Raw genomic sequence first — 23,516 nt, 5'->3', positions numbered from 1 at the left:
AAGATGTAATGGGACACACACCTTCCAAAAAGTTCAACCTTTGTCTCATCAGACCACCAGAGTATTTTCCCCAAGGTCTTGATCTTTCATCAAGATGTTTTCTGGCAAAATTGAGACGAGCCTTAATCTTCTTTTTATTCAGCAGCAGTTTTCGTCTTGGAACTCTGCCATGCAGGCCATTTATGCCCAGTAACTTTCTTACTGAATGGTGGAGTCATGAGCACTGACCTTAACTGAGGCAAGTGAGGCCTGCAGTTCTTTGGATGTTGTTGTACTGACTAATATTTCAATTTGTTTGATGAGCTGAAACATTTAAGTGTGGCAAACATGCAAAAAATAAGAAATCAGGAAGGGGGCAAACACTTTTTCACACCACTGTACTGTATATGGCATAAAAAATGCAATCCGAAGCAAGACTCCTGGTAGGAGAACAAGACTGCTTTGTGCAGCATAAGCTTGTTGCGTTACGGAATTATTCCAAAATGGGATACATTTTGCAAAAAATCAATGGTATGGGATTTCTTAGAGTTTTATTTTTAATACATTTGCAAACATTTCAAATTTTTTTTGATGTGTTCATTATGGAGTGTCAAGTGTAGACTTTTTTTGAGGGGAAAATGCATTTATTCCATTTTGAAATAAGGCCTGCCACATAACAAAATGTGGAAAAAGATAGTGCTGTGAATACTCATGTGCATGGTATTTTGTAGTTTATGTTTAATACATTTGCAGGTATTTTCTTTATGGGGGGTCGTGTGTAGAATTTTGAGGGGAAAAAAATGAATTTATTCCATTTTGAAATAAGGCCTTTTACATAAAACGTGGAACAAGTAAAGTGTTGTGAATACTCATGTACGTGGTATTTTGTTGTTTTTTTAATTTTAATTATTTTGCAAACATTTAAAAAAAAATGTTTTCATGTTGTCTTCATAGGGTGTAAAGTGTATAATTTTGAGGGAAAAAATGAATTTATTCCATTTTGGAATAAGGCTGTCATGAAACAAAATGTGGAAAAAGTGAAGTGCTGTGATGCTCCTGATGCACTGTACTGTAAGTACGCTGGCAGGCTAATGACATGTTTGCTTGTGTGTTTTGGTAGCGCTAGTCAGCGACAGGTCGCTGAGGACCACGTGGGCCATCGTCGTGGTGATGCTCGGCGTGGTTCTGTTTGACTTTGCCGCCGACTTCATCGACGGGCCCATCAAGGCCTATCTGTTTGACGTGTGCTCGTACCAAGACAAGGAACGGGGGCTCCACTATCATGCTCTTCTCACAGGTAACACAGAATAGACTCTCTCTTCCATTTATTCGTGCATTCCCTCGTTTTTCATTGTCGGTTCTTTCATAAAGCAGCGATTTGAGAGTGAAAGGCAATCTCCTCTAATCTGTTGAAGTGAGTTCACGCTGGTGGGCGGAACAAGACACAACAATGATTGTGTGCAAGGTGCTCCATGTTTTCCTTTTTGTGCTTTGCTCTGTGTGAGTGGTGGGACAGGTGTGAATGAATAGAATAAAATATAACAGCAGCGGCACTTTTTGGGGGGTTTTTTGCACTGTGGGGTGCATGTTGGCCAGCAAAAAAAGCTTCGTACCTTTTCCCCATAGAGCAGGGGTGTCCAAATCTTTTTCACAGAGGGCCGCATATTGAAAAATGAAAGGCTGTGGGGGCCACTTTGATATTTATAATTTTGTAAAAAGGATCTTATAATAGCTTTGTGTTATTATTAGCGTCAACATTTCAGCTTTTTTTTGGTAGGTTATGGCTTTTTGTTGTATTTTCCAATTTTTTTTTTTAATATAGAGAACCCTCGTATTTCTGGGGGGAAAATACAGTCAAAACCTTTTTAACGCCCCAGTTTTTGTATGATTTGATTTTTGATGAAAATTTTTGCCAAAATTTTGCCTCTGTTTTGGTACGCTGGCTTGGGTTTCGTATGATATTGCATCTAACAAACTAGTCCATTTGCCCCATACTGTATCGTTTAACCACATGTGGTTTCTATGGCTATACACCCTTTACCCCTTGATTTAAAGAGAATTGGGACACCACTTGATTAGCGTGCAAAACCTCGGCAAAAAGATAAGATAAGGGGTAATTGGTGGAATTGGGATTGAGCTTAAAGTCTGAGTCAAGACCTGAGTCACTGATGTTGAAGTCTTTGATAATGCATAATAATAATGATAATGCAGTGTCCCCTTGTTTATCGCAGAGGATAGGTTCCCAAAATAGCCCGCAATAAGTGAAATCCGCGAAGTAGCCAGCTTAATTTTTTAAAATTAAGTTTTAAGGCTGTAAAAACCCTCACAATACACTTTATACACATTTCTCAGACAGGCGTTAACATTTTCTCGCATTTCTCTCCTGTTTAAACATCCTAAGTTCAAACCAATCATTCCACAGTCATCAAAACTGTGACTCGAGTCTGCACCTCTGATAAAAACTACATCAGGACGTCCACTTTGATGTGCTGTTTTATACTTAAAACCACACCTGATTACAGAACAGAAGAGAGGGACCTGATAATAATCATGGATTCCATTTTATCGCGCTTTTCAAGGCACCCAAAACACTTCACAATGAAGTGAACCCATTATTCATTCACTCCTCAGTCACACACTGGTGGTGGTTAACTACATCTGGAGACACAGCTGCCCTGGGGTAGTCTGACGGAAACGTGGCTGCCAATTCGCGCCTACGCCTTCTCCGAACACCACCAAACATTCATACACCAGTGTGGGCAGCATTGGAGGCAAGGTGGGTGAAGTGTCTTGCCCAGGGACACAACGACAGTGACAGGGTGGGGGAGGGAGCGAGGATCGGACCTCCAACCTTCCGGTTTCCGGACGACCTGCTCTACCTCCTGAGCCACTGCCACCCATACCTACAACGAATGTTAAATGTTCAATAAGTCCTGTTTTCTTCTGAATGTATAGTCACTGTTATACTCGTACATACTTGAGAGCAATATGCGCTCTCATCAGCTGACATCACGCACACGATTTTATAAATTATAAGGAGGAAGGTTATGTCGAACAAATAGCCCTCCAGGGGACATACAATTTACGGCTGCGGGATTTGGTTCATTATTCTTTACCACAATGTAATATATTAGTGCGTGCCGAGTGTCCATCTCCTTAATGAATTCCACTTTACCTTCCAGGAAAAGGAAATGTAATGTTCCAAATGCAATAACAAGGTCAACTTTTGTCTTTCTTCCTGGAAAAAGCAGGTGGAGATTTTTTCTTGGTGTTTTTGTACAAGAAGCGACTCATTAGCGGATCTTTCAAAACTAGCATAAATGGCTTGGAAACTGCACAGAGAAGTATGGCCGACTTGAAAATGTATTGATTGGATTTGCACGGCGGAAGGTTGCCGAAGGGGAGGGGAACGAATGCAAAGAAAGCGCTAGGAAAACCTGGAGTGTGAGAGTGCACAACTGGTCACGCGGTGGTTACGGTTGTTGTTATGATCCCCCCCGGAACCCCCCCTTAACGTGCTTGTTACTCAACCTGTCATCAGCAGCAGATTAGAGACCCCTCTCGTCTTCTTCAAAAACACGGGCAATGTCTCAAAGTATCATAAATTGTGCTTTTATCGCCTCTCATTTGGACGACTGCATTATCCTTTTTCCCGCAAATTTTGCCACGGTGCGCTCAGCATCTTATAGGATTTGATTTCCGATGCAAATAGCCCCCCCCCCCCCCCATGACAAGACTCTACACCTCTTCTGGCTACATAATAATACTGTATGTATTGAACTACATCGCTCAAAAAGAGTCAAATGATACTACTAAGCAGGCAGAGGAATATAGATCTACATGCCGTAGTGTTGTGCTGCTTGTTGCCGGGCAGGGTTCATAGCGCTCAATTATAACTGCCCCATAGGCCAATGAAAGAAGTGGGTTTTTTTTTGCTTGTTTGAATGATAACAGGAAGTCACACAAAGGAAATGATTCAAAATGCCTGGTACAACTAAAGGTACATTCACCTGGGCAAATACTGGATAATGATGACAACAATAATTATATTAGAATTCTATTTAGCAGCTTCCATGGTTTTCTTGATGATAACCAAAATCATTTAAGTTCTTACATCGATATCTGCCAATGGTGATTGTTTTGTTTTTTTTTAAATATATTAATAAATCATGCTGTTTTGTGGTTGAATACGGCCTATTATTAGTCAAGAAATATGCATATTCAAGCCCAAAAAAATTGCCTAAATGTGTCATTTTCAAGCATAAAAACTGGCTTAATAAAGAAAAATACAAAAGAAAGACATTAAGAAGACTCACTCAAAGATGTTGTGATGATATGTGGTATTCTACACTGGCCAGTAGGTGTCAGTAATGATACTGTAATGTCGGGTGAGACACACAAGCACCAGACTTGATCGCTTTTGTTTCAGGTTTGAATTACATCAGAGCAGGCACAATACTTTCTAACGCGGGCTACTGTTGGGGCCACGCCAAGCTAAAACTCAACTCTGAGTTTTATTTATGCCTTAAATGGCTTATTTACTCTTATTATGTCTGCTATATAGTGTAATATGAGTGGAAAGGTGATATAGGGGTGTTATTTCATGTCTAGAGGGCTCTAATAATGTTAAAAAACATATTTAGACAGGTCCTATGGCTCTATCCGCTAACTACGAAAATATTCTATTTGGAAATAAGGTATCCTACCTCGCAGACATTCCCCTGTCACGGTTGGGTCTGGAACAAATTAAACGGCATAAACAAGCAATTTCTGTACAGCCTATCTCCACAAAGGACAATACCGTAGCCCGTACCTGTGTACGGGTTGTACACATGTTTTATATAGATTTACTATTCACTAAAAATGACTCAACACACAGCCATGATTGTCTAAATCCAAAGTTCTCAAATGGTCTCAACCTGGAACCCACATTTTCCACCAGTTATGAAGTCAAACTTTAATGTATATATATATATTTTAAATTACATATGTCATCTTTTTAAACATTAATACACATAATTTTTGTCCAAAGTGCATTTTAGTTGAATTTATTAAGGCATTTTATTACAGAAATGAGGAGGAACCTGGTAACTGCAAATAACGCATACATTAAAATTAAATAGCAAAATTACACTAAATAAGACCACACATTTTTCACTTATAACTGTGCCATGAGTGTATACCAAGGAGGAAGATGACTAAAATATTGCTCAATTTGATTTCAAAATAAAAATTCTGGCAAATTTTATGACATGACAAATTTTCATGTAATTTTCGACTGGCTGTCGTTTGTGTCCCGATCCTCCAGTTGAGAATCAATACTCTAAAAAGCGGGCCACGCAAGTGACTGTCATGATAATTGTGTCTTGCCTACAGTCAAGCCTGGTGGTCTGGGGCTGCATGAGTGGTTGCCAACACTAGGGAGCTGTGGTTCAGTGAGGGGAAACATGAATTCCAACATGATCACTAGCCCGAACACACAAACTCCTGCGTGGATACATGGAAAGGGTTGCATAGAAATGGAGACTGATTTTCACTAATTAAGCATAAATGTGCTGTTTGAATTAACTTTACTTTTAAAGTATGAGTCTATATGCTCTAACATGTAAAAAAAAAACAAAAAGCACACTAAATGGCATACAAGAGGTTAATGTTTGGCTGCGCGGTTGTGACCAGGTCCGCTCAGCTTTCAGTCGGAGCGGGATGGGTGAACAAAACGGCTGAGAGGCCGGCCGGCAGAGAGTAATCCAGCAGCCCTGAGCGAGTCATGTGCTGCAGTCATGGGTCTGGGCTGAGCGAGCCTCAGAGGCTAGCCAGGCACATGACCCTTTCTTCTTTCCTTGCATGGAATGCGAGGGTGAGGCGAAGGCGGGAGGCAACAAAATGCGCCTCCCTGGATAAAAACCTTTCTGAATGGAGATGTTAATTATGAGCACTTGGGTGTGAAAAAAAAAAGATCTTTTTCAGGACAGTTAATAGGATTCTATGTGAACGGTAATGCACTGTAGGTTAAGGACAAACACTGATGTGTCATATACTGTAATTCATTGCTTCTTCCACCAGCTGCATAATACAGATAAAGAAAAAGACTGAAGGCTACTCCACAAAGTTAAAGCATAATTGGTCATGCACATGCACTTGCTGTGCAACATATGTGCCACATAATGAATCTCATCATGCCTCCTGGTAGTTATTAACTAGTTAAATCCCAGCCATTTTTCAAAAAACAACCCGGTCACTACCGGCCATTTTAGACGATTTTGACTAATTTTTCAAGGCACACCCAATATTGTGGTCTATGGCTGTATAAACATGGGACCTACCAAAAGAAAGATTAAACTCCCGTCTTTCATCGGAAAAAAAAAAAAGTCTGTTTCTATCTTTTTTCCGTTCTTTAGCAATCAGCAGTAGAACGTAGGTAAGTTTCAGGAAAATACCCGTTCTCGACTAAAAAAGGGAGAAAGCCAGCTTTTTGTGAAGATACATTTCAAGCGAAACCTTAACTATGACACAAATGTTTTGCATTTGTGTCAGCTTAAATATCTAAACTATACCGCAATTTAAACAACACATAAAAAGGGGTTGTTTTACATCAAAATAACAATTTCTTTAAAAACATAACACCATGACATGAACTAGTTAGAGTTTTCACATCTGGAACTCAGCTGTGTGTGCGCATGCGTCGCCTGTGCATGCGTTAAAATTTCCATACAATGCGTAACCTTCTGCACGTACAAATACGATAATCCATAATGCCGCTTACAGAGAACACACAAACCCTTTATTCCAAATATCATAATTATTCAAATGTGCTGATCTGGTAAACTTTCAAGCAGCTAAAACTATGCATAAAGCAAACAATAACCTCTTACCCAAAAACGTAAAACAATTCTTCTCAATAAGAGAGGAGAAATATGATACTTACAATCGGCAAGAAGTACATTGGGATACAGGAGGTGATCAAATGCATTGCAGCTGATCCGAAAAGGATGAGGGGTCGGATTACACAAGCTTTGCTTCTTCCTACTGCTTTTTGCACATGCGGAACTGTGAAATGTGTTATGTGATGTAGTCCGGTGTAATTTGTGTGCATGTTCAAGATGAATTAAACCGTCACCATTACCATTGCAGTGATAATACTGTATTGAGACAGTTATACTTATTAGCGGTAATAGTAATAATGAAAATATTAACCATAGTAATGATAAGATTGACAATAACTTTTAGTAATATTGTTGCTGACGTCACCAGCACTCTAATAAAAATAACATGACAATACCATGGATAAATCTGAGTTACGTGGGGAAGTACTGTACGTATATACTGTGGGTGTGTATACAGTATGTATGCATGTTCAGGTATCTGTGTATGTATGCATGTCTATGTGTATGCATGTTTGCATGAATATACTGAATATGTGCATGTATGTGCATGCATGTGTGTAGGTGTAATTGTCACCGAGAATTTATGAAAGGTGAGGGACTGCTTCCTGCCACCCAGCAAGCCCCGCCCCACACAGGCAGTACGGGCCCCCACCACCAGAGAGTGACCGGCCTCTTTCGGCCTCTTTTGGAGGCCTTTTTTCATGTTAATACAGGTTTCTCATGAGGAGGATAAAATGAAAGAAAAAGAAGAGAAAAATTCACTTTTTGAAAAAATTCTAATAATTCTTAGTCCATTCCATTTTCCTCCGCTCACCCGGGTCCGGGTCATGGGGGCAGCAGTCTCAGTAGGGAAGCCCAGACTTCCCGGTCCCCGACCACCTCCTCCAGCTCCACCGGGAGGACACCAAGGCGTTCCCAGGCCAGCTGTGAAACATAATCCCTCCAGCGTGTCCTAAGTCTTCCCCGGGGCCTTCTCCCGGCTGGGCATGCCCGAAACACCTCACCAGGGAGGCGTCCGGGAGGCATCCGGACTAGATGCCCGAGCCACCTCAGCTGGCTCCTCTCGATGTGAAGGAGCAGCGGCTCGACTCTGAGCTCCTCCCGGATAACCGAGCTCCTCACCCTGATAATCCCATTTATTAATTTTTTTATGAACTGAAAACGTGTTGTCTTACCTTTTATTTATATATGAAGTACATGCACCCTGTCCTGCTCCAGGATCAGTTCAGATACTTTGTTGTAAGGGTCTAATCACCTTCTGGTGAGCTTGGATATATAATCCTCCATTTTGGCAGTCAAATTATATCATTAAAAAAGGTGTTTATGGGAGGACGGCAGCAACAAACACCTTTCAGCTCATGCACGTCCCATCCCCTTGGGGATGCAAGCACCTCATGTGAGTCATGAACACACATCTTTCTCTTTTCTGTGCATTCTAAATCGAGAAAAACTGCCAGCACGAGGCAGCTAACAATGCACGTAATGAGATTACCTAATCCACCTATAGGGTTTTAATCGCCCTCGATTAAAACACCTCCAAAAACATCCAACAACGTTTTAAGTGTGAAAATATGGACATTTTTTGTGCAATCTGTTCTCTGAAACCGGTATTGGTAACATATGATTGTGGTGTTGTCATATTTCTTTTGTGAAAAAAATGTCATTTGTAGCCAATGCAGTGAACATACTACGTAAGACATTTGTGAGCTCAGGATGTTGGACCTCCAGCCATGCATCCATTTTCTATGTTGCTTATGCTCATTAGGCTGGCGGGGGTATGCTGGAGCCTATCCCAGCTGACTTTGGGCGAGAGGCGGGGTACACCCTGGCCTGGTTGCCAGACACTCGCAGGGCACATACAGACAAACAACCATTCACACTAACATTCATACCTATGGACAATTTAGATCCGCCAATGAACCTAACATGCATGTTTTTGGAATGTGGAAGGAAACCGGAGTACCCGGAGAACACGCACGCACAGGGAGAACATGCAAACTCCACACAGAGATGCCCAAGTGGAGATTCGAACCCAGGTTTTCCCGATCTCCTGACTCTGTGGCCCCCATGCTAATATTCTTGTTCTCCCCAAAGCTGTATGATTGGCCTCTTCCACACCAAACATGTCTTTATGGACTCCACGGCACTTCCCCAAACAATTCTGACAAAACTGGAACTAATCAATAGTCCTAAGTGTCTTGCTATGATGAATAAAGATTCACTGTGACTTGTCCAACCCCTGACTGATTAATTGATTCACCCATGAAGAGAATGCAGAGTGAATGCAATCCTGTCTTTGTTGATTTGAAACTATCCTGCTATGTCTTCTAGGTCTTGGTGGAGCATTTGGCTACCTAGTGGGAGCGATGGACTGGGGTCATTCCTTGCTGGGTCAGCTGCTAGGCTCCGAGTACCAGGTCATCTACTTCTTCTCTGCGCTCACCTGGAGCATCTTCCTCATCGTGCACCTCTTCAGTATTCCTGAGCAACCTCTGGCTACGACTGATACCCGTGGCCCCTCGACTCTCAGTGCCCTTCGTCAGCTCGGGTCCCAACATAACGGCTACGGAACGCTGTCCAAGGAAGCTATGGTCCCTGCGGTCCCAGACATCAGGCAGAGGTCCTTCTCTGCTCTCGGGGAGGCCAATGCGGTGACCTCCAGTGCCAAACAGCCAAACAAGGAGGTAACATCACCAGTTGTCATATAAATGTTACGTAAATGAAAATTATAGTGGCAGTGAATGCTTTAATGATATACATTACATATTTTTATAGAGAAAAGGAACATTTCAGAATGGGAAACTGAAAATGTCAAACTAAGTGTAGTCCAGATCGGACCGAGACTTTTTTCTTAAACTTTGAACCCTGTGGCTTATACAGCGGTATGGCTAATTTATGGCTAAATTCTAATCTCGCGAAATCTCTTTACTTCAGAACTACTACTAATTGTTTAAATACTGTGCATTCACGAGTCCGTGAGGAAACGGAAGCGCTTTCTTTAGCAGGAGCCAATCACGAGCTATCAGTGCACTCACAACAAGCTTGTCAACCCCCCCATTGTTAATCGCACACCATAAGTCAGACTGTTATGTTGTTATACTGTTATGTATAATTAACAGTATAACAATATAACAGTTTGACTTATGGTGTCATCTTACAAACAATAAACTCATCACACAGCAACTTAATACTCAAAAGGTTTACCTAATAAATATACAAACATGTACAAATATGAGTTTAAATGGGGAAAAAACACCATTTTAAAGTTTTCCCATAATGCAATGCGTCTGAGCAACGGATTCATTGAGATGCTGCAATGACGTCAGCCTCCCTCTGGGCGTGTGCTCCTCTGGCTCCCTCTGGTGGACAGAGGCAGCATTGCAGCGCGAGCCATCCATTTTCTATGCTGCTTGTCCTCCAATTAAATGCTTAAACAAAATGCCTTTTGGGAAAACTTTAAAATGTTGGGTTTATTTTTCATTTTTGGATATTCATTAGGTATACCTTTTGAGTGTTAGGTTGCTGTGTGATGAGTTTAGTGTTGTCTGGAAGATGACACCGTGAGTCAGACTGTTATATTGAGCTATGACCTCCTGCAATTTCCAATGGGTTGACAAGCTCATTGTGAGTTTCTTCATAGCTCATGATGGGCTCGTGTCAAATACAGAGCTGCCTGGTCCTCACAGACTCGTGCATGCCACAATGTGCCATCTAATGACGTGGACACATGCGGCTGAGATATGTACAAATCTGTTTTTTCCTCTAAATTTTGTGGGTGCGGCTTATACGCTGGAATTTACGGTAAATGTAACATAGAAAATGTTCAACAAGTTTATCTCAAACGTTAGATTTAATTCTAACTCCATTTTCCAGCCATTCAGTTTTTAGGTACCCAAAGTTCAAGGATATTTAAAAAAAAAAAAAAAAAATTATGAAAATGTGAAGGTTTTCCAGTCTTGTTTTGTTGTCAAATTGGCGCATTTTGTCATCAACGCTCGCTGTCTCTCCAGCTTTTCATTTGACTTCAAGTAGTTTTGTTCATCTTGCTCGCAAGGTCTTTACCACTCGAAAAGCACAACATGGAAATGTCCCGGTATGTTATGTGATTCGTTTTCAGCGCTCTGAATTCTAACAGTATTAACGATATTACAAGAAAGGTGTCATTGAAGCGAGAAAGGGAGGGAGTGACGGCGCTGCAGCAAACAGTAGTTATTGCACGTTAACAGGGCACAAAGTCTGTCTTTGCTACCTCAAAGTTGGGGCACAAATATACCTCCATAGACGTGCACCTCCTTTGAGCCACGACGACGCCGCTCGTTAAGGGCTGTCTGTTGCAGCACTTTGACCAGCCTCTCTCTCCACAGTCTGCGTCACTTGTCCACTACACTGAGCCAGCAAGCCAAATAGTTGTGGTTTGCCGCAAGCCCAACCCCGACCAAGAGCCACAAAAATAGCGGTGTATGGTTGCCCAAAGTGCGGCTCATGGGCCATCTGCGGCTGGTGGCTCATTTGTCATTGCATCACTGCAGAAACAAAAATTTTAAAACAGCAAAAATGATAAAAATACAGCAAAAGGCTCCATTAGAAAAAGCTGAAATGTTGAAACCAACAACCAATAATAACACAAAGCATATATTGTGTGTATGTGTATATATATATAACATTTTCTCGGCAGATATACAGTATATGTGTATATATCCCCTTGTTTGGGGGGTAAATCTTGTGCAGGCTCACGGCCGAGACCAGGGATCTTGGTCTCAAATGGTTGAGCACTGGTCTAGAGGGCTGTAATCATGTTTTTTAAAAGAAAAGGTTGTAAACAGGTTTTTTACTACTGTACTGTGAAAATATTCCATTTGTCCACGTGCTGTCTTGTCACTGTGTCTTTTATGTCTACCATTAGGCTCGTGAGAGGATGACACTTAAATCTCTCACAAAAGCCATCATCAACATGCCAAATCATTACCGCTACCTGTGCATCAGTCACCTGCTGGGATGGACGGCGTTCCTCTGCAACATGCTCTTCTTCACCGACTTCATGGGACAGGTGAAGGCTTTGCATGTCAGTCGAAGCAACAAAAGATGAACAGGAAAATAACAGAAGAAAAAGGGAAGGGGCGGGGGATTGAAATTGGCAATCATGAATGTGTTCCAGTCACGCAGCATGCTTTCCTGCAATGGAAATGAAGCGTCTGTTTCACGCTCTTGATGAGCAACGAAGCCTTGTCAATTTTTTATTTTTTTTTTGCAAAAATAGCATAATGTCGGGTCATACACAACATACCGTGTAAATTGAGCCCTGGGCAACATTTTGCACAGCCGAAAATCACATGAAATCACAGCAGAAAATGGTTATTATCCCATTCATGCTGCCTGTCAAAGCCGGTTTTGAGGGGGACAGAGCCGACACGGCTATTTTCCCGCTTCTGATGTGCTTCTGGGGCTCGTGTGTCAGGGTATGCTGCAAATTTATTTTTGATTGAATTTGACCTTTATTTAACCCGATAAAAACCCATTGAGCTCAGCATAAGGTTAAAACTAGAGATGCTTTATTTTTTATTTCTAATTGACATCCCGATGTTGTCCAGCACATCCTTACCGATACCGATATAGGCAGCAGCTCTTCCCTCAAACTAATGTCAAGTCACATCTTGTGTGTTTTTTACTGTCATACAAGAGACATCATTCTCTATTTTTGTTGCTTGTTTGCACGTCTGGTTGCTGGAAAACTGGCGTGTAGAGCCGGTACCATGCAGTAGAAAAGCACCATACACCTTCGCACAGGCACATACATTCTGGTTATTTTACCAACCAATGCAGTTAATGCTGATGATCCATTGCGCCATTATGCCCATGCACTGAAGCCGTACGCGTTTGTGTACATGCACGCCAAAGGCAGAGACGTACGTCACAGTGTGATGCATTAACCCCCACCTTGCTGGTGGCATTATCTGGGATGAAAGGGATAAGGCTTGTCAAAAAGGCTCCCTGCAATGTTGAGATCCGGCTCTTTTCATGGAAAATCAGAGATGAAAGTACGACGGCAGTTTCGCCGTCAAACGAAGCTCTTCAATTCACCGCATTAAAAAAAAAATTACCTTGTCGTCTTTTTCCTAGATTGTCTATAAGGGGAATCCATACGCTGAGCACAATTCCACAGCCTATGCCACGTATGAGAGAGGAGTGGAAGTGGGTTGCTGGGGTTTGTGCATCAACGCAGTGTCCTCTTCTCTTTTCTCCTGTAAGTACACATGCTTTGCAGTGATGACAAAAAACTACAGCACGTGCGTGTTTTTAGTCTGACATAGTTGGCCCATTCATGAAGGGCAGCTTACTGCGCGGGGAAATGGATAAACCAGCCAACATCCACACTTTTGATTTGTGAACATCAAAGCCGATACAATAGGCACTCCCAATGAAGAGTGCACATGCTCCCGCAGGTGGGCTTACGCATGCTTATCATGCTTATTATACCAACTACAGGCTGGGATAACAATCTTTAAAGGCAGAGGAACGCTCTTCCAAGCAAGGGGAGCGTTGGGGGAGAATTGTTCGCAGGTCAGGGATCAGGCACAAGCTAATGATCTCCACATTTCCTTTAAGAATAGCCTGCTGCTCTTTTTTAGCCATGATTTATTTATGCCAAGATTTTCACTTTTGACCAACCCCACAGGTACAGCAGTGTGTACTGATACATTAACAATGTAAAGGCTCATAGAAAACAACATCTTAAACATATTACAGTAGTCCCTCGTTTTAAGCGGTTAATTGGTTCCAGACCCGGCCACCATAAATTAATAAATAAAAAATCAATAAAAATATCAATTAATTTCCGCGATATAGGATTCAATGCTAATAAATGGAATATTTTTATAGTTAGAGCATAGACAGCCTGCTTATGACTTTCTAAATGCGTTTTTTAACATTATTAGAGCCCTGTAGACATGAAATAACACCCCTGTTGTCACCCTTTACACTCCTTTAATTCAATGTTTACACCACATTGCGCAACTCTGATGCTGCAGGGAGTCGGAACAGCCGCAAGCGAATGAGCTACCAAACTGGCGAGCTTACCAGTTAGCCTCAGATTTATTTCTTGTAAACTCTAGAAGCTCAAAACCTACCACTTCCACACGGAATGGGAGGAGAACTTTTTTTCACTTCATCATGTCATGACATGCCATGGCTGACTTCATGACTTCATGCAGTGCTATGGTAATGTAAGGTAATGTTTTGTGTCATTATATCTGCCTAGTGACCAGAATACTACATATCACTTGTATTTCAACATGTTTTGACTAATAATAGACCATAGTCTACCACCAAACAGCGACCATTTATTAATTCATTCATTTCTGAAAACCGCGATATTGCGAGGGACGACTGTACAATCATAATCACAATAGAAATAATGTATAACCACAACAGTAGTTACAAATAATAATCAGAAGAAGAGTACCGTAAATTCCGGACTACAAGCCGCTACTTTTTTCACACGCTTTGAACCTGACAAATCTTAAGTAAATTTGATCAAATGTAGAATTACTACAGCGTCTGCTTGGACATTAACACAACGGCAGCTATTCAAAGAAAAGTGTCTCACTCCGCATGATTACATTTTTCTGTTTGGACACCCCCGGTTTTACACCTTTTCAATCACATCACTAAGCCTTGGCAGGCGTCCTACCCCCTCTTGTTTGTTCAACTTCAACTTGGGGTCACAACATGTTTGTTTCCAAATGGATCGATAACGTAGCCAAACACGAGTGAGCCTGTGATTGTTTTTCAGACGTGCAGCGTTTCCTGCTGCCGTACATCGGCCTGAAGGGTTTGTACTTCCTGGGCTATTTCATGTTCGGCATGGGCACCAGCCTAATCGGCCTCTTCCCCAACGTCATCGCCACGCTCATCCTGTGCAGCGTCTTTGGGATCATGTCCAGCACGCTCTACACCATCCCCTTCAACCTCATTGCCGAGTATCAGCGGGAGGAGGAGGTACGTTTGATATCTTAGGGCATGAGGGCAGTGGGTCGGGACCCAAAAGTGGCCAGCGGAGCCGTTTTCAGTGGGTCACGGTCTTTGCCTGGGAAAAAAATTGAGAAAATAATGAATGTCTGTGAATGTGCCGCACGCTATTTGCTTGCGACGCCGCCGCGAGGTGCATGCCGTGTTTCTGGGCGACTGTCGAGCTTGAGCGGGAGAGGAAGGACATCGAGTGGAGACTTAATGTGCCGTCCGTCCGACACACAGCTGCAGATATCTGCTGGAGAAAAGCGCGGCGTACAGAGACAGCGTCTCAGCGCTGCAGCTCACGTTGTGTTGAAAACAGTCCTAAGTTTGTTTGAGTCAAACAATTCCCACTCGAGAACTAGTTACAGTGCGGCGGTGTGTGCCTGTTAGTTACATTTTTGCACTTCATTTCTTCAAGAAAAGGAAAGCCATCACCACGGAAGCGAAAATGAACATCATAAAAAGCTCAGAGAGAGGAGAAACGCCCACCAATATTGGCCGCTTATGTCATCCCAACTGCTCAACGGTCACGAGCATCATTAAGGATAAAGGTTATTGAATGCTAATAAATACGAGGGGGGCTGTGCATGAAGGAAATGCGGCGGGGGGTTAGCTGTCCAGACTAGCCTGGGATAATATTTTACAAAGGTGTCAAGGCCTGCACGTGATCCTGTGCCCTGTACCACAGCACCGTCTGCAGGAGTTGTTCTCTTTTTATGAATATTTCATTGAATTCTTGTATAAATAACCTTTTTAGGACTGTATTTTACATGTCCTTCCTGTGTTCTGTGTACAATGTGAGTGACATATGACTTCATTTAGCTGTAATTTAGGCACAAGTTCTTGACCTGCATCACAGTCTAGGAACGGACCTCGTCCGTAACACGAGGGCCACCTGTGGCGCTCATTGTTTTTCACTCTGATAAAGCTGCAATGATTACACTAACCTTGTACTGAACCTTTGCAATTGTTTCACGCCATTTTGTTCATTTCAGCCCCCTCCCAGTGTCCTTTAATAGCCTTGTTCCATACTTCATGTAGTAATATGGCGACCATGGTTTACATGGATTGTGACAGAAGAGAAAGCAGCACAGGCTAGAAAACCCTCATTAGTCTCATTAAAGCGCCATTCAAGGCGTACATAGCTTCCAAAAGGCCTTAATAGAATCATCCCACTGGCATTTTGTTATATATATATATATATATATATATTATTATACCGTATAGCGTCCAGAATTAGTGTTTTTTTTTTACATTTAAAAATTTAAAGTTGCTTGCTCGCTCTTAAAGGCCATTTATTTTTTTTATCTACTTAATTATCTAAAATATGACAAATGAAGCAATTAAATATATTTCTTAAAAGGTGATGAAATAAGTAAATTGGTCTTGAAATAAATAATCGATAACTAGCGTCAATATAATTATTTCACAATCAATTAATTATTGGCTTTATATTTATTTAATTTTGGAACCAATTTTTTTTCCAATGATCTATATCATTGGAAAAATGTGCAAAATATTCATTTTTGCTTCTTTTGAAAGCTGATTAGTATTGCTGCTATTACATTAACAAGCATTTAGAAAAAAGCAGATTGAATTTATGTGAAAGAAACATCCCAGTACTGAAAAACAATTTTTTATTTAATGATCTTTTCATGTATTTAATGGCTTTTTAGTTCATATTTCAGGAAAGGCAAAGGCAAAGGCAATTTAAAATAAATAAAAAGGTCATGAAATATATCAATTGTTCATTCATTGGTTAAATTGCGATGTATAGTTTTTATTTATTTAATATATTTGTGAGGCAATTAAATGTGTGTTTTAAATGGTTATGAAATATATATATCTATTTAATTGGTTTTATATTTATTATTTTTTATACATTTTTCCGATTAACTAAATTGTCGTAAAAATGTACCAAATATTATTTTTTGCTGCTCTTGTCGTGATAAAATCAGTAATTGGCCATGAAGTAATGAACTCAATAAATAGATTCAATGTAATTACTGTATTTCAGAATTTAATTACAGATGGGCTTTGCGACCTCCACCGTGGACGCTCAATATTTCATTTAGTTCAATCCGATGCTCACCCGTCGCTAATTCCCAGAGCCAAACTGATTGTTTCACCCTGCGTGGACATTTTAAAATAGCTTACGTTTGATTTCCCCCATCCTTTTCCCCCCAATACCCACCCACTTCCCCAGGAGGAACTCAAACGAAGAGGGGGCGACGAAACCCCGCGAGGGACAGGTGTGGACTGCGCCGCGCTCACCTCCATGGTGCAGCTGGCCCAGATTTTAGTGGGCGCGGGGCTGGGTGCCCTGGTCAACGCGGCGGGAAGCGTGGTGGTCGTGGTGCTCTCCGCCTCCACCGTGTCCCTGCTGGGCTGCACCTTCATCGCACTCTTCATAAGATATGTGGAATGAACGCTCCTCGTGCAAGTCTTTGTAATATTGTAATGATGTTCGTAAATAAAGAGTCTTTATTATATCCTTTAAGGTGTCTACTAGATACAAACATTATAGCATAGAGTGTGTCCAAACGCACACTCTAAGCACTTTAATACTTGGATGAAAATCTTTTGCGGTCAATGAACCCATGGATCATCAAATTGTGAGTATTAAACATGACGCAACTCCAGGAACGACAAGGCTAGTCGTACGACGGAGTATTAGGGCCACGTTGGAAAAACCCCCCAAAAAAACGGAGATTTTATGTACGTGAAATGTACGTGAAAAAACTTGTACTATTACGAGAATAAAGTCATACATTTACGAGAAAAGACTCGTGGCTTTATGTTACAGGCATTGCCTGAGACAGCTATGGAAAGGGGGGACTTGGGGTGGAGGGTGCGGGGTAAGGAAGGCGAAAGTGAGAAGGTGTTAATCTGACTCGACTGCTCTGTTTTGCTGCCACCTTATAAATAAAAGCTTGCCTGAAGCAAGAGGAAAGTTTCCTTCCTTCCTATTTTGACACGTAACATTATGACTTTATTCTCCTAATATTACGACCTTTTTTCTCGGGAAATTTACAACTTTATTCTAGTAAATTTGTGACTTTTTTTTCTCGTAAATTTACAACTTAATTCTCGTAAATTTATGACCTTTTTTCTCGTGAAATTTGCGACTTAATTTTCGTAAATTTATGACTTTTTTTTTGTAAATGTACGACTGTATTCTCATAAATTCTCATAAATTTATTTTCTTTATTCTTCGTAAAATTATGACTTTTTTTTCTCGTGAAAACTTTATTCTTGTAAATGTATGACTTTTTTGATTTTGTGAATAAAGACGTAAATTTACGACTTTATTCACAAAATCTATTTTTTTCAATGTGGCCCTAATACTCATTCGTGTTGCAGTGATGCAGTCCCTATTATTACCGTAATGACCCATTTAGCACTCGAACAGGGGTCTCCAAAGTGCGGCCGATGGTTGTTTTTTTATTGGCCCCCGGCACATTCTAAAAATACAGTTAAACAAGAAAACTAAAAAAAAAAAAACACCAAAAATGGGCAACGAAAATGAAGACAAGATGTTGTGAGAACAAAGTTCTGAGAAAAAAATAGCATAAAGACTAAAAAGGCAATTAATTTTTTTTGCAATAAAGTCAAAATATGAGAAGAAAAATTGCTTAGCAGAGGTGGGATAAAGTCAGTGTTTTTCAAGTAAGCCTCAAGTCTTTAATCTCAAGATGTGCAAGTCCAAATCAAGGGTCGAGTCAATTCTCTAGTCATAGGCTTGAAATGTTCGAGTCCTTACAAGTCATAAGCATTGTTCAGTGTTACCAAATAAAATGCCATTATTATAATAATAACACATTTACTGGGGAACACATTTACTGTGACACACACGAGCAGGAGTTTTGTTCCGGTCTTAAATGGCTTATTTACTCTTATTACGTCTACTCTATTGGGGAATACGAGTGTAAAGCAACTTAAAGCCACCATTACAATGCATTGATGAGACAATAGCCACCGCAGGAAGTCCGCTGTCCAGAAAAAAACAAGGAACTGCTAACGTGTGAATCTGTTATCTTCTAATATGTCTTATTTTCTCTGATTATATCTACTTTATTGGGTAATACAAATGTAAATGTGACTTTAAGGGTGTTATTTCATGTCTAGAGGGCTCTAATAATGTTGAAAACCGTACTTAGAAGATTGTAAACAGTTTTTTTTAATGCCATAACTACATTTATTAATATTGAACTTATCGCGGTCCCTTTTCCCCCCACTTTGGTGTTGGTGTTGGGTGTGTGCGATCCAAGATGGCTGAAAAAACAAGCAATGCTGCTCCACATGTTTATTAATAACACAAATGAAATACAACAGTTTGTTACTCACAATACTGTGCTAGAACCGAGACAACACTTTGGTGAACATTTTTGTTAAAAGACCGGGGCGTTCAACGACCGAGGTTTGGTTTTAAATCTATTTTTAAAATTTCTGCCGCTCCTCCGTACTACTGGAAGTGAACCCGCGTACCATCAGTGGTTCTTGTAACACAGTTCGAGAATAAAAGCCGAAAAGCAGTGCTATTCAGCTGGTGGCCCGCGGGCCAAACCGAGTCCATGAATGACATCAGACTGACCGAGTTCAGTTCAATACATCTTTACAATCACCAAAGCACTCCTGTCATAGAAGATCTTTGACTCGTGTTTTCGCTGTCGATTGTTAAAAACATAAAAGCACTCTTGTCACATAGAACATCTTTGACTAGCTGGTTTTGCAGTAGGTCCTTAAAAACAGCAAAGCACTCCTGTCATATGGAGGATGGGTTTCCCGGTAGTTCTTAAAAACAGCAGCGCACTCTTGCCATGTAGATCTTTGAGTGGTAGTTTTTGCAGTAGGTCCTTAAAAGCAGCAGCGCGCTCCTGTAACACGAAGGATCTTTTCATCTTGTTTTTGCATCCTTAAAAACAGCAGATCACTCCCGTCACATACAGGATCTTTGACTAGCATTTTTGCACTACATCCTCAACAACAGCTCCTGCCACATAGAGGATACTTGACACACGTTTTTGCAGTAGATTCTTAAAAACAGCGGTGTTCCTGTCATATAGACAAACTTTGACTAATGTATTTGCAGTATGTCCTTAAAAATAGCATATCACTCCCATCACGTTTGATTCATGTTTTTGCAGTAGATCCGTAACAACAGCAAATCACTCCCGTCACATAGAGGATCTTTGACAAGCATTTTTGCAGTAGATCCTGAAAACAGCAGAGGTCTTCTGTCATATCAAGAATCTTTGAACGGTGTTTTTGCAGTAAGTCACTCCCGTCAGAGAATCTTTGACAAACATTTTTGCAATATATGCTTAAAAACAGCAGAGCGCTCCTGTCATGTAGAGCATCTTTGACTCACGTTTTTGCGTTGGATCCTTAAAACAGCAGTGTGCTTCTCTTTTATAGACAATCTTCGACTCGTGCATTTTCAGTAGACCCTTAAAAACAGCAGAGCTCCTCTGTCATATGGGGGATTTTTGAGTAGTGTTTTTGCATTAAGTCCTTAAAAACAGCAGAAGATCATTCCTGTGACATAGGGGATCTTTGAGTAATGTTTTTGCATTAGATCCTTAAAAACAGCAGAGCACATTCATCATAGACAGGATCTTTGACTAGCATGTTTGCAGCAGACCCTAAACACAACAGAGGTCTTCTTTCGGAGAGAGGATCTTTGACCAGTGTCCTTAAAAACAGCAGAATACTCCTGTCTGATAAAGAATCTTTGACTAACATTTTTGCAATGGATCCTTAAAAACAGCAGAGTGGTCCTGTCACATAGAGGATCTTTGGCTCACATTTTTTATTTGATCCATAAATACAGCGGTGTGTTCCTGTCGTATAGACAATCTTTGACTAGTGCATTTGCAGTAGGTCCTTAGAAACACCAGAGCTCTTCTGTCATCTAGAGGATCTTTGAACAATGTTTTTTGCAGTAAGTCCTTGAAAACAGCAGATCACGCCCATCACATACAGGATCTTTGAATAACGTTTTTGTACTAGATCCTTAAAAACAGCAGATCACTCCCATCCTCTGACTAACGTTTTGACGGTTGATTGTTTGAGTCACCATTTGGAAAAATGTAAAATCCATGAAAAACAAAGACCTTATCCTTGTGAAACCACGTGTGCTACTTGAATAGTCCTGCTGTAGAGCGTTCACAAGAATCTAGTCACTATGGATCTACATGGCCGCCCCAGGAGGATAGAAGACCAGTGCTGGCTCCTCAGGGCAGTTGAGTGGCACCAAGCCGTGTCCACGCTCCTCCGCCTCGGGCTTGGTGGTGCCCGTGATGGGCCTGATGGTGGTGAGTGCGGGCGAGGTCATCCGCCAGAAGAGCTTCCTGAGCGCCTTGCGGAACTCCCGCCTCATCAGGCAGTAGAGCACCGGGTTGAGGCAGCTGTTAGAGTGCGCCAGGCACACGGACACGGGGAAGACGTACACCTGCGTGGTGTAGTACTCGTAGGTGAAGTGCACCACGTTGAGTTTGATGAGGATCCCCCACGCCGTGAGAGCCTGGTTGGGGAGCCAGCACAGGAAGAAGGAGAGCACCACGATGGTCACGGACTTGGTCACCTTGGCGCGTCGCTTGGCGCTCGACGTGTTGATGTTCTTGGAGGTGATGAAGCGCAGGAGGAGAAGGTAGCTGGCTGAGATGATGGCCAGCGGTGCCACGAAGCCCAGCAGCACCTTCTGGGAGTGGTAGAGCCCCAACCACAGCTGCGTGCTGCCGTCACTGTCGGGGAACTTCACCAAGCACAGGTCCTCCTCGCCGGAGACAGTGACCGTGGTGGAGAAGACGGCGTGGGGCAGCGCGGCGCAGGCGGCAGCCACCCAAATGGAGGCGGCCACGCAGCGCGCCGTGCACCGCACGGGTCGCCGCCGCCTGCCCTTTAGCGCCGAGGCGAGCGAGCTGTAGCGCGCCACGCTCATGGCGGTGAGGAAGAAGACGCTGGCGTACATGTTCATCGCCGTCACGTAGGACACCGCCTTGCACATGGCGCGCCCGAACAGCCAGGTGAAGTCCAGCGCGTTCTCCACCGCCCAGAAGGGCAGCGTAAGCACGAACTGGAAGTCCGTCACGGCCAAACTGGTGACGAAGAGGTTGATGGAGGATTTCTTCCACGCTTGTTTGCACTTCATCAAGTAGAGCACCAGCACGTTGCCCACCAGGCCCAAAGCGCACACCAGCGAGTACACCACCGAGATGACGATGCGCACGGCAGCCGCACCATCCGCACCCAGGTTCGCCTGGTCTGCCGTGTGGAGAGGATCGCAGCTGGTGGCGTTGATGGAGCTCACGTTGAAGGATGAGCCCGGTGAACCCTCCTCGCTCCATTCCTCCATCCTTCTAATCCACCAAAGACATTGTTCTTTCCAAACACCCAAACTTCACCCCCCAAAAACAGGATTGTGATTCTCTCGCGGTGTGTCACAGCTCCAACGTGCGCGTCTTGACGCAGAGCTCAGCTCCAACTGACCTTTTCTTCTCCTTGTGGTTCCACTGACGCACATGAAGTCGTCTCTCGGCATCACTTGGGCAGAAAACATGATGACATGACGTGTGACGCAATCAAACAGCCCCTTCCTAGAAATTCTACCTTAAAGACACTCAAATATGAATAATAAACCCATACACTGTATAGCTTAATATTGCGCTAAATGAAGTTATATCGTTTATTTTCATCGCTAAATACATAAATAAGTTCGGATCAACTGACTATTGTGGTGGATTTTGTGAGTGAAACACAAGTATTAATGTTAGTAAAGCTTAGTTTATTTTGTTAGTTTTATAAGCCAAAAGTGAGCTAACGTTGCTTGAATTTAAGTTATAGAGTGTATTTTGTTAACTAAACACTAAAAGTAAAGCTAATTTTAGTTAAACTTAGTGTATTTTGTTAGTTTTATACACCAAAAGTGAGCTAAAGTTGCATGTATTTAAATTATAGAGTGTATTTTGTGAGTTAAACACTAAAAATAAGGTTAATGGTTGTTCAACTTGGTGGATTTTGTTAGTTTTATACACCAAAAGTGAGCTAAAGTTGCATGTATTTAAAATATAGAGTGTATTTTGTTAGTTAAACACTAAAAATAAGGTTAATGGTTGTTCAACTTTGTGTATTTTGTTAGTTTTATACACCAAAAGTGAGCTAAAGTTGAACGTATTTAAGTTATAGTGTGTCTTTTGTTCTTTCTCAAATGTTCAATTTATGTAATTCCTTGTATATAAAAATATATTTGAAAATATACAACTTTTGTCTAGAAGACACACAACGTATTTTCTCCAAAATATGCAACTTTTTTCCTCAAACACGTTCCCAATTCTCGCTTTTTTTCCTTCAAAGTGCACTACTTTACAACTTTTTCCTGTAAAATTGTTGAAAATGAAAATGAAAACATACAACTTTTTTTTGTTTAAAGATTATACAAATTTGTTTAGAAAACACACAACTTTTTTGTGCCCCCCCCCCCCCCCCCCCCCCCCCCCCCCCAAAGTGTTCTGAACTTTGTACACCTTGCTGGTGTTTCCTTGTAGCTCCAATAGAGGTCGCTGCTTTTCTTCCGGTGAAAGCTGACTCGCTTCTAGTCCGTTCACTTTTTTTAGGTTATTTTTAGACTCATCAAGAAAGGTT

General features: G+C 41.7%; 2 protein-coding genes across 7 annotated transcripts in view; one reads left to right on the top strand and one right to left on the bottom strand.

Annotated features, from left to right (window-relative positions):
- slc45a2 (solute carrier family 45 member 2) overlaps positions 1 to 17,637 on the top strand; it is a 36,511-nt gene extending 18,874 nt beyond the window's left edge. For 4 of the 6 annotated variants that reach the window (XM_054757022.1, XM_054757019.1, XM_054757018.1 and 1 more), the window contains 6 exons: positions 1,100 to 1,276; positions 9,195 to 9,547; positions 11,767 to 11,910; positions 12,981 to 13,104; positions 14,653 to 14,858; positions 17,080 to 17,636. In XM_054757022.1, the coding sequence (XP_054612997.1) occupies positions 1,100 to 1,276; positions 9,195 to 9,547; positions 11,767 to 11,910; positions 12,981 to 13,104; positions 14,653 to 14,858; positions 17,080 to 17,301 (1,226 nt within the window). In that variant the 3' untranslated portion in view covers positions 17,302 to 17,636. Of the gene's footprint in view, positions 1 to 1,099; positions 1,277 to 9,194; positions 9,548 to 11,766; positions 11,911 to 12,980; positions 13,105 to 14,652; positions 14,859 to 15,868; positions 16,686 to 17,079 lie in introns of those variants that run through there. The other 2 variants (XM_054757017.1, XM_054757021.1) reach the window with 2 other exon arrangements.
- Positions 17,638 to 19,180: 1,543 nt separating this feature from the next.
- rxfp3 (relaxin family peptide receptor 3) lies at positions 19,181 to 22,428 on the bottom strand. Its single transcript, XM_054757023.1, has one exon. It carries the CDS (start codon positions 22,228 to 22,230, stop codon positions 21,067 to 21,069), a length of 1,164 nt encoding a protein of 387 aa, XP_054612998.1. The 5' UTR covers positions 22,231 to 22,428; the 3' UTR covers positions 19,181 to 21,066.
- Between the last annotated feature and the right edge of the window lie 1,088 nt (positions 22,429 to 23,516).

The sequence above is a fragment of the Dunckerocampus dactyliophorus genome, chromosome 17, assembly GCF_027744805.1.
Source record: "Dunckerocampus dactyliophorus isolate RoL2022-P2 chromosome 17, RoL_Ddac_1.1, whole genome shotgun sequence".
NCBI classification, from domain to species: domain Eukaryota; kingdom Metazoa; phylum Chordata; class Actinopteri; order Syngnathiformes; family Syngnathidae; genus Dunckerocampus; species Dunckerocampus dactyliophorus.
The sequence above is the reverse complement of the archived record's forward strand: the minus strand, read 5'-3'. Positions and strand labels throughout refer to the sequence as shown.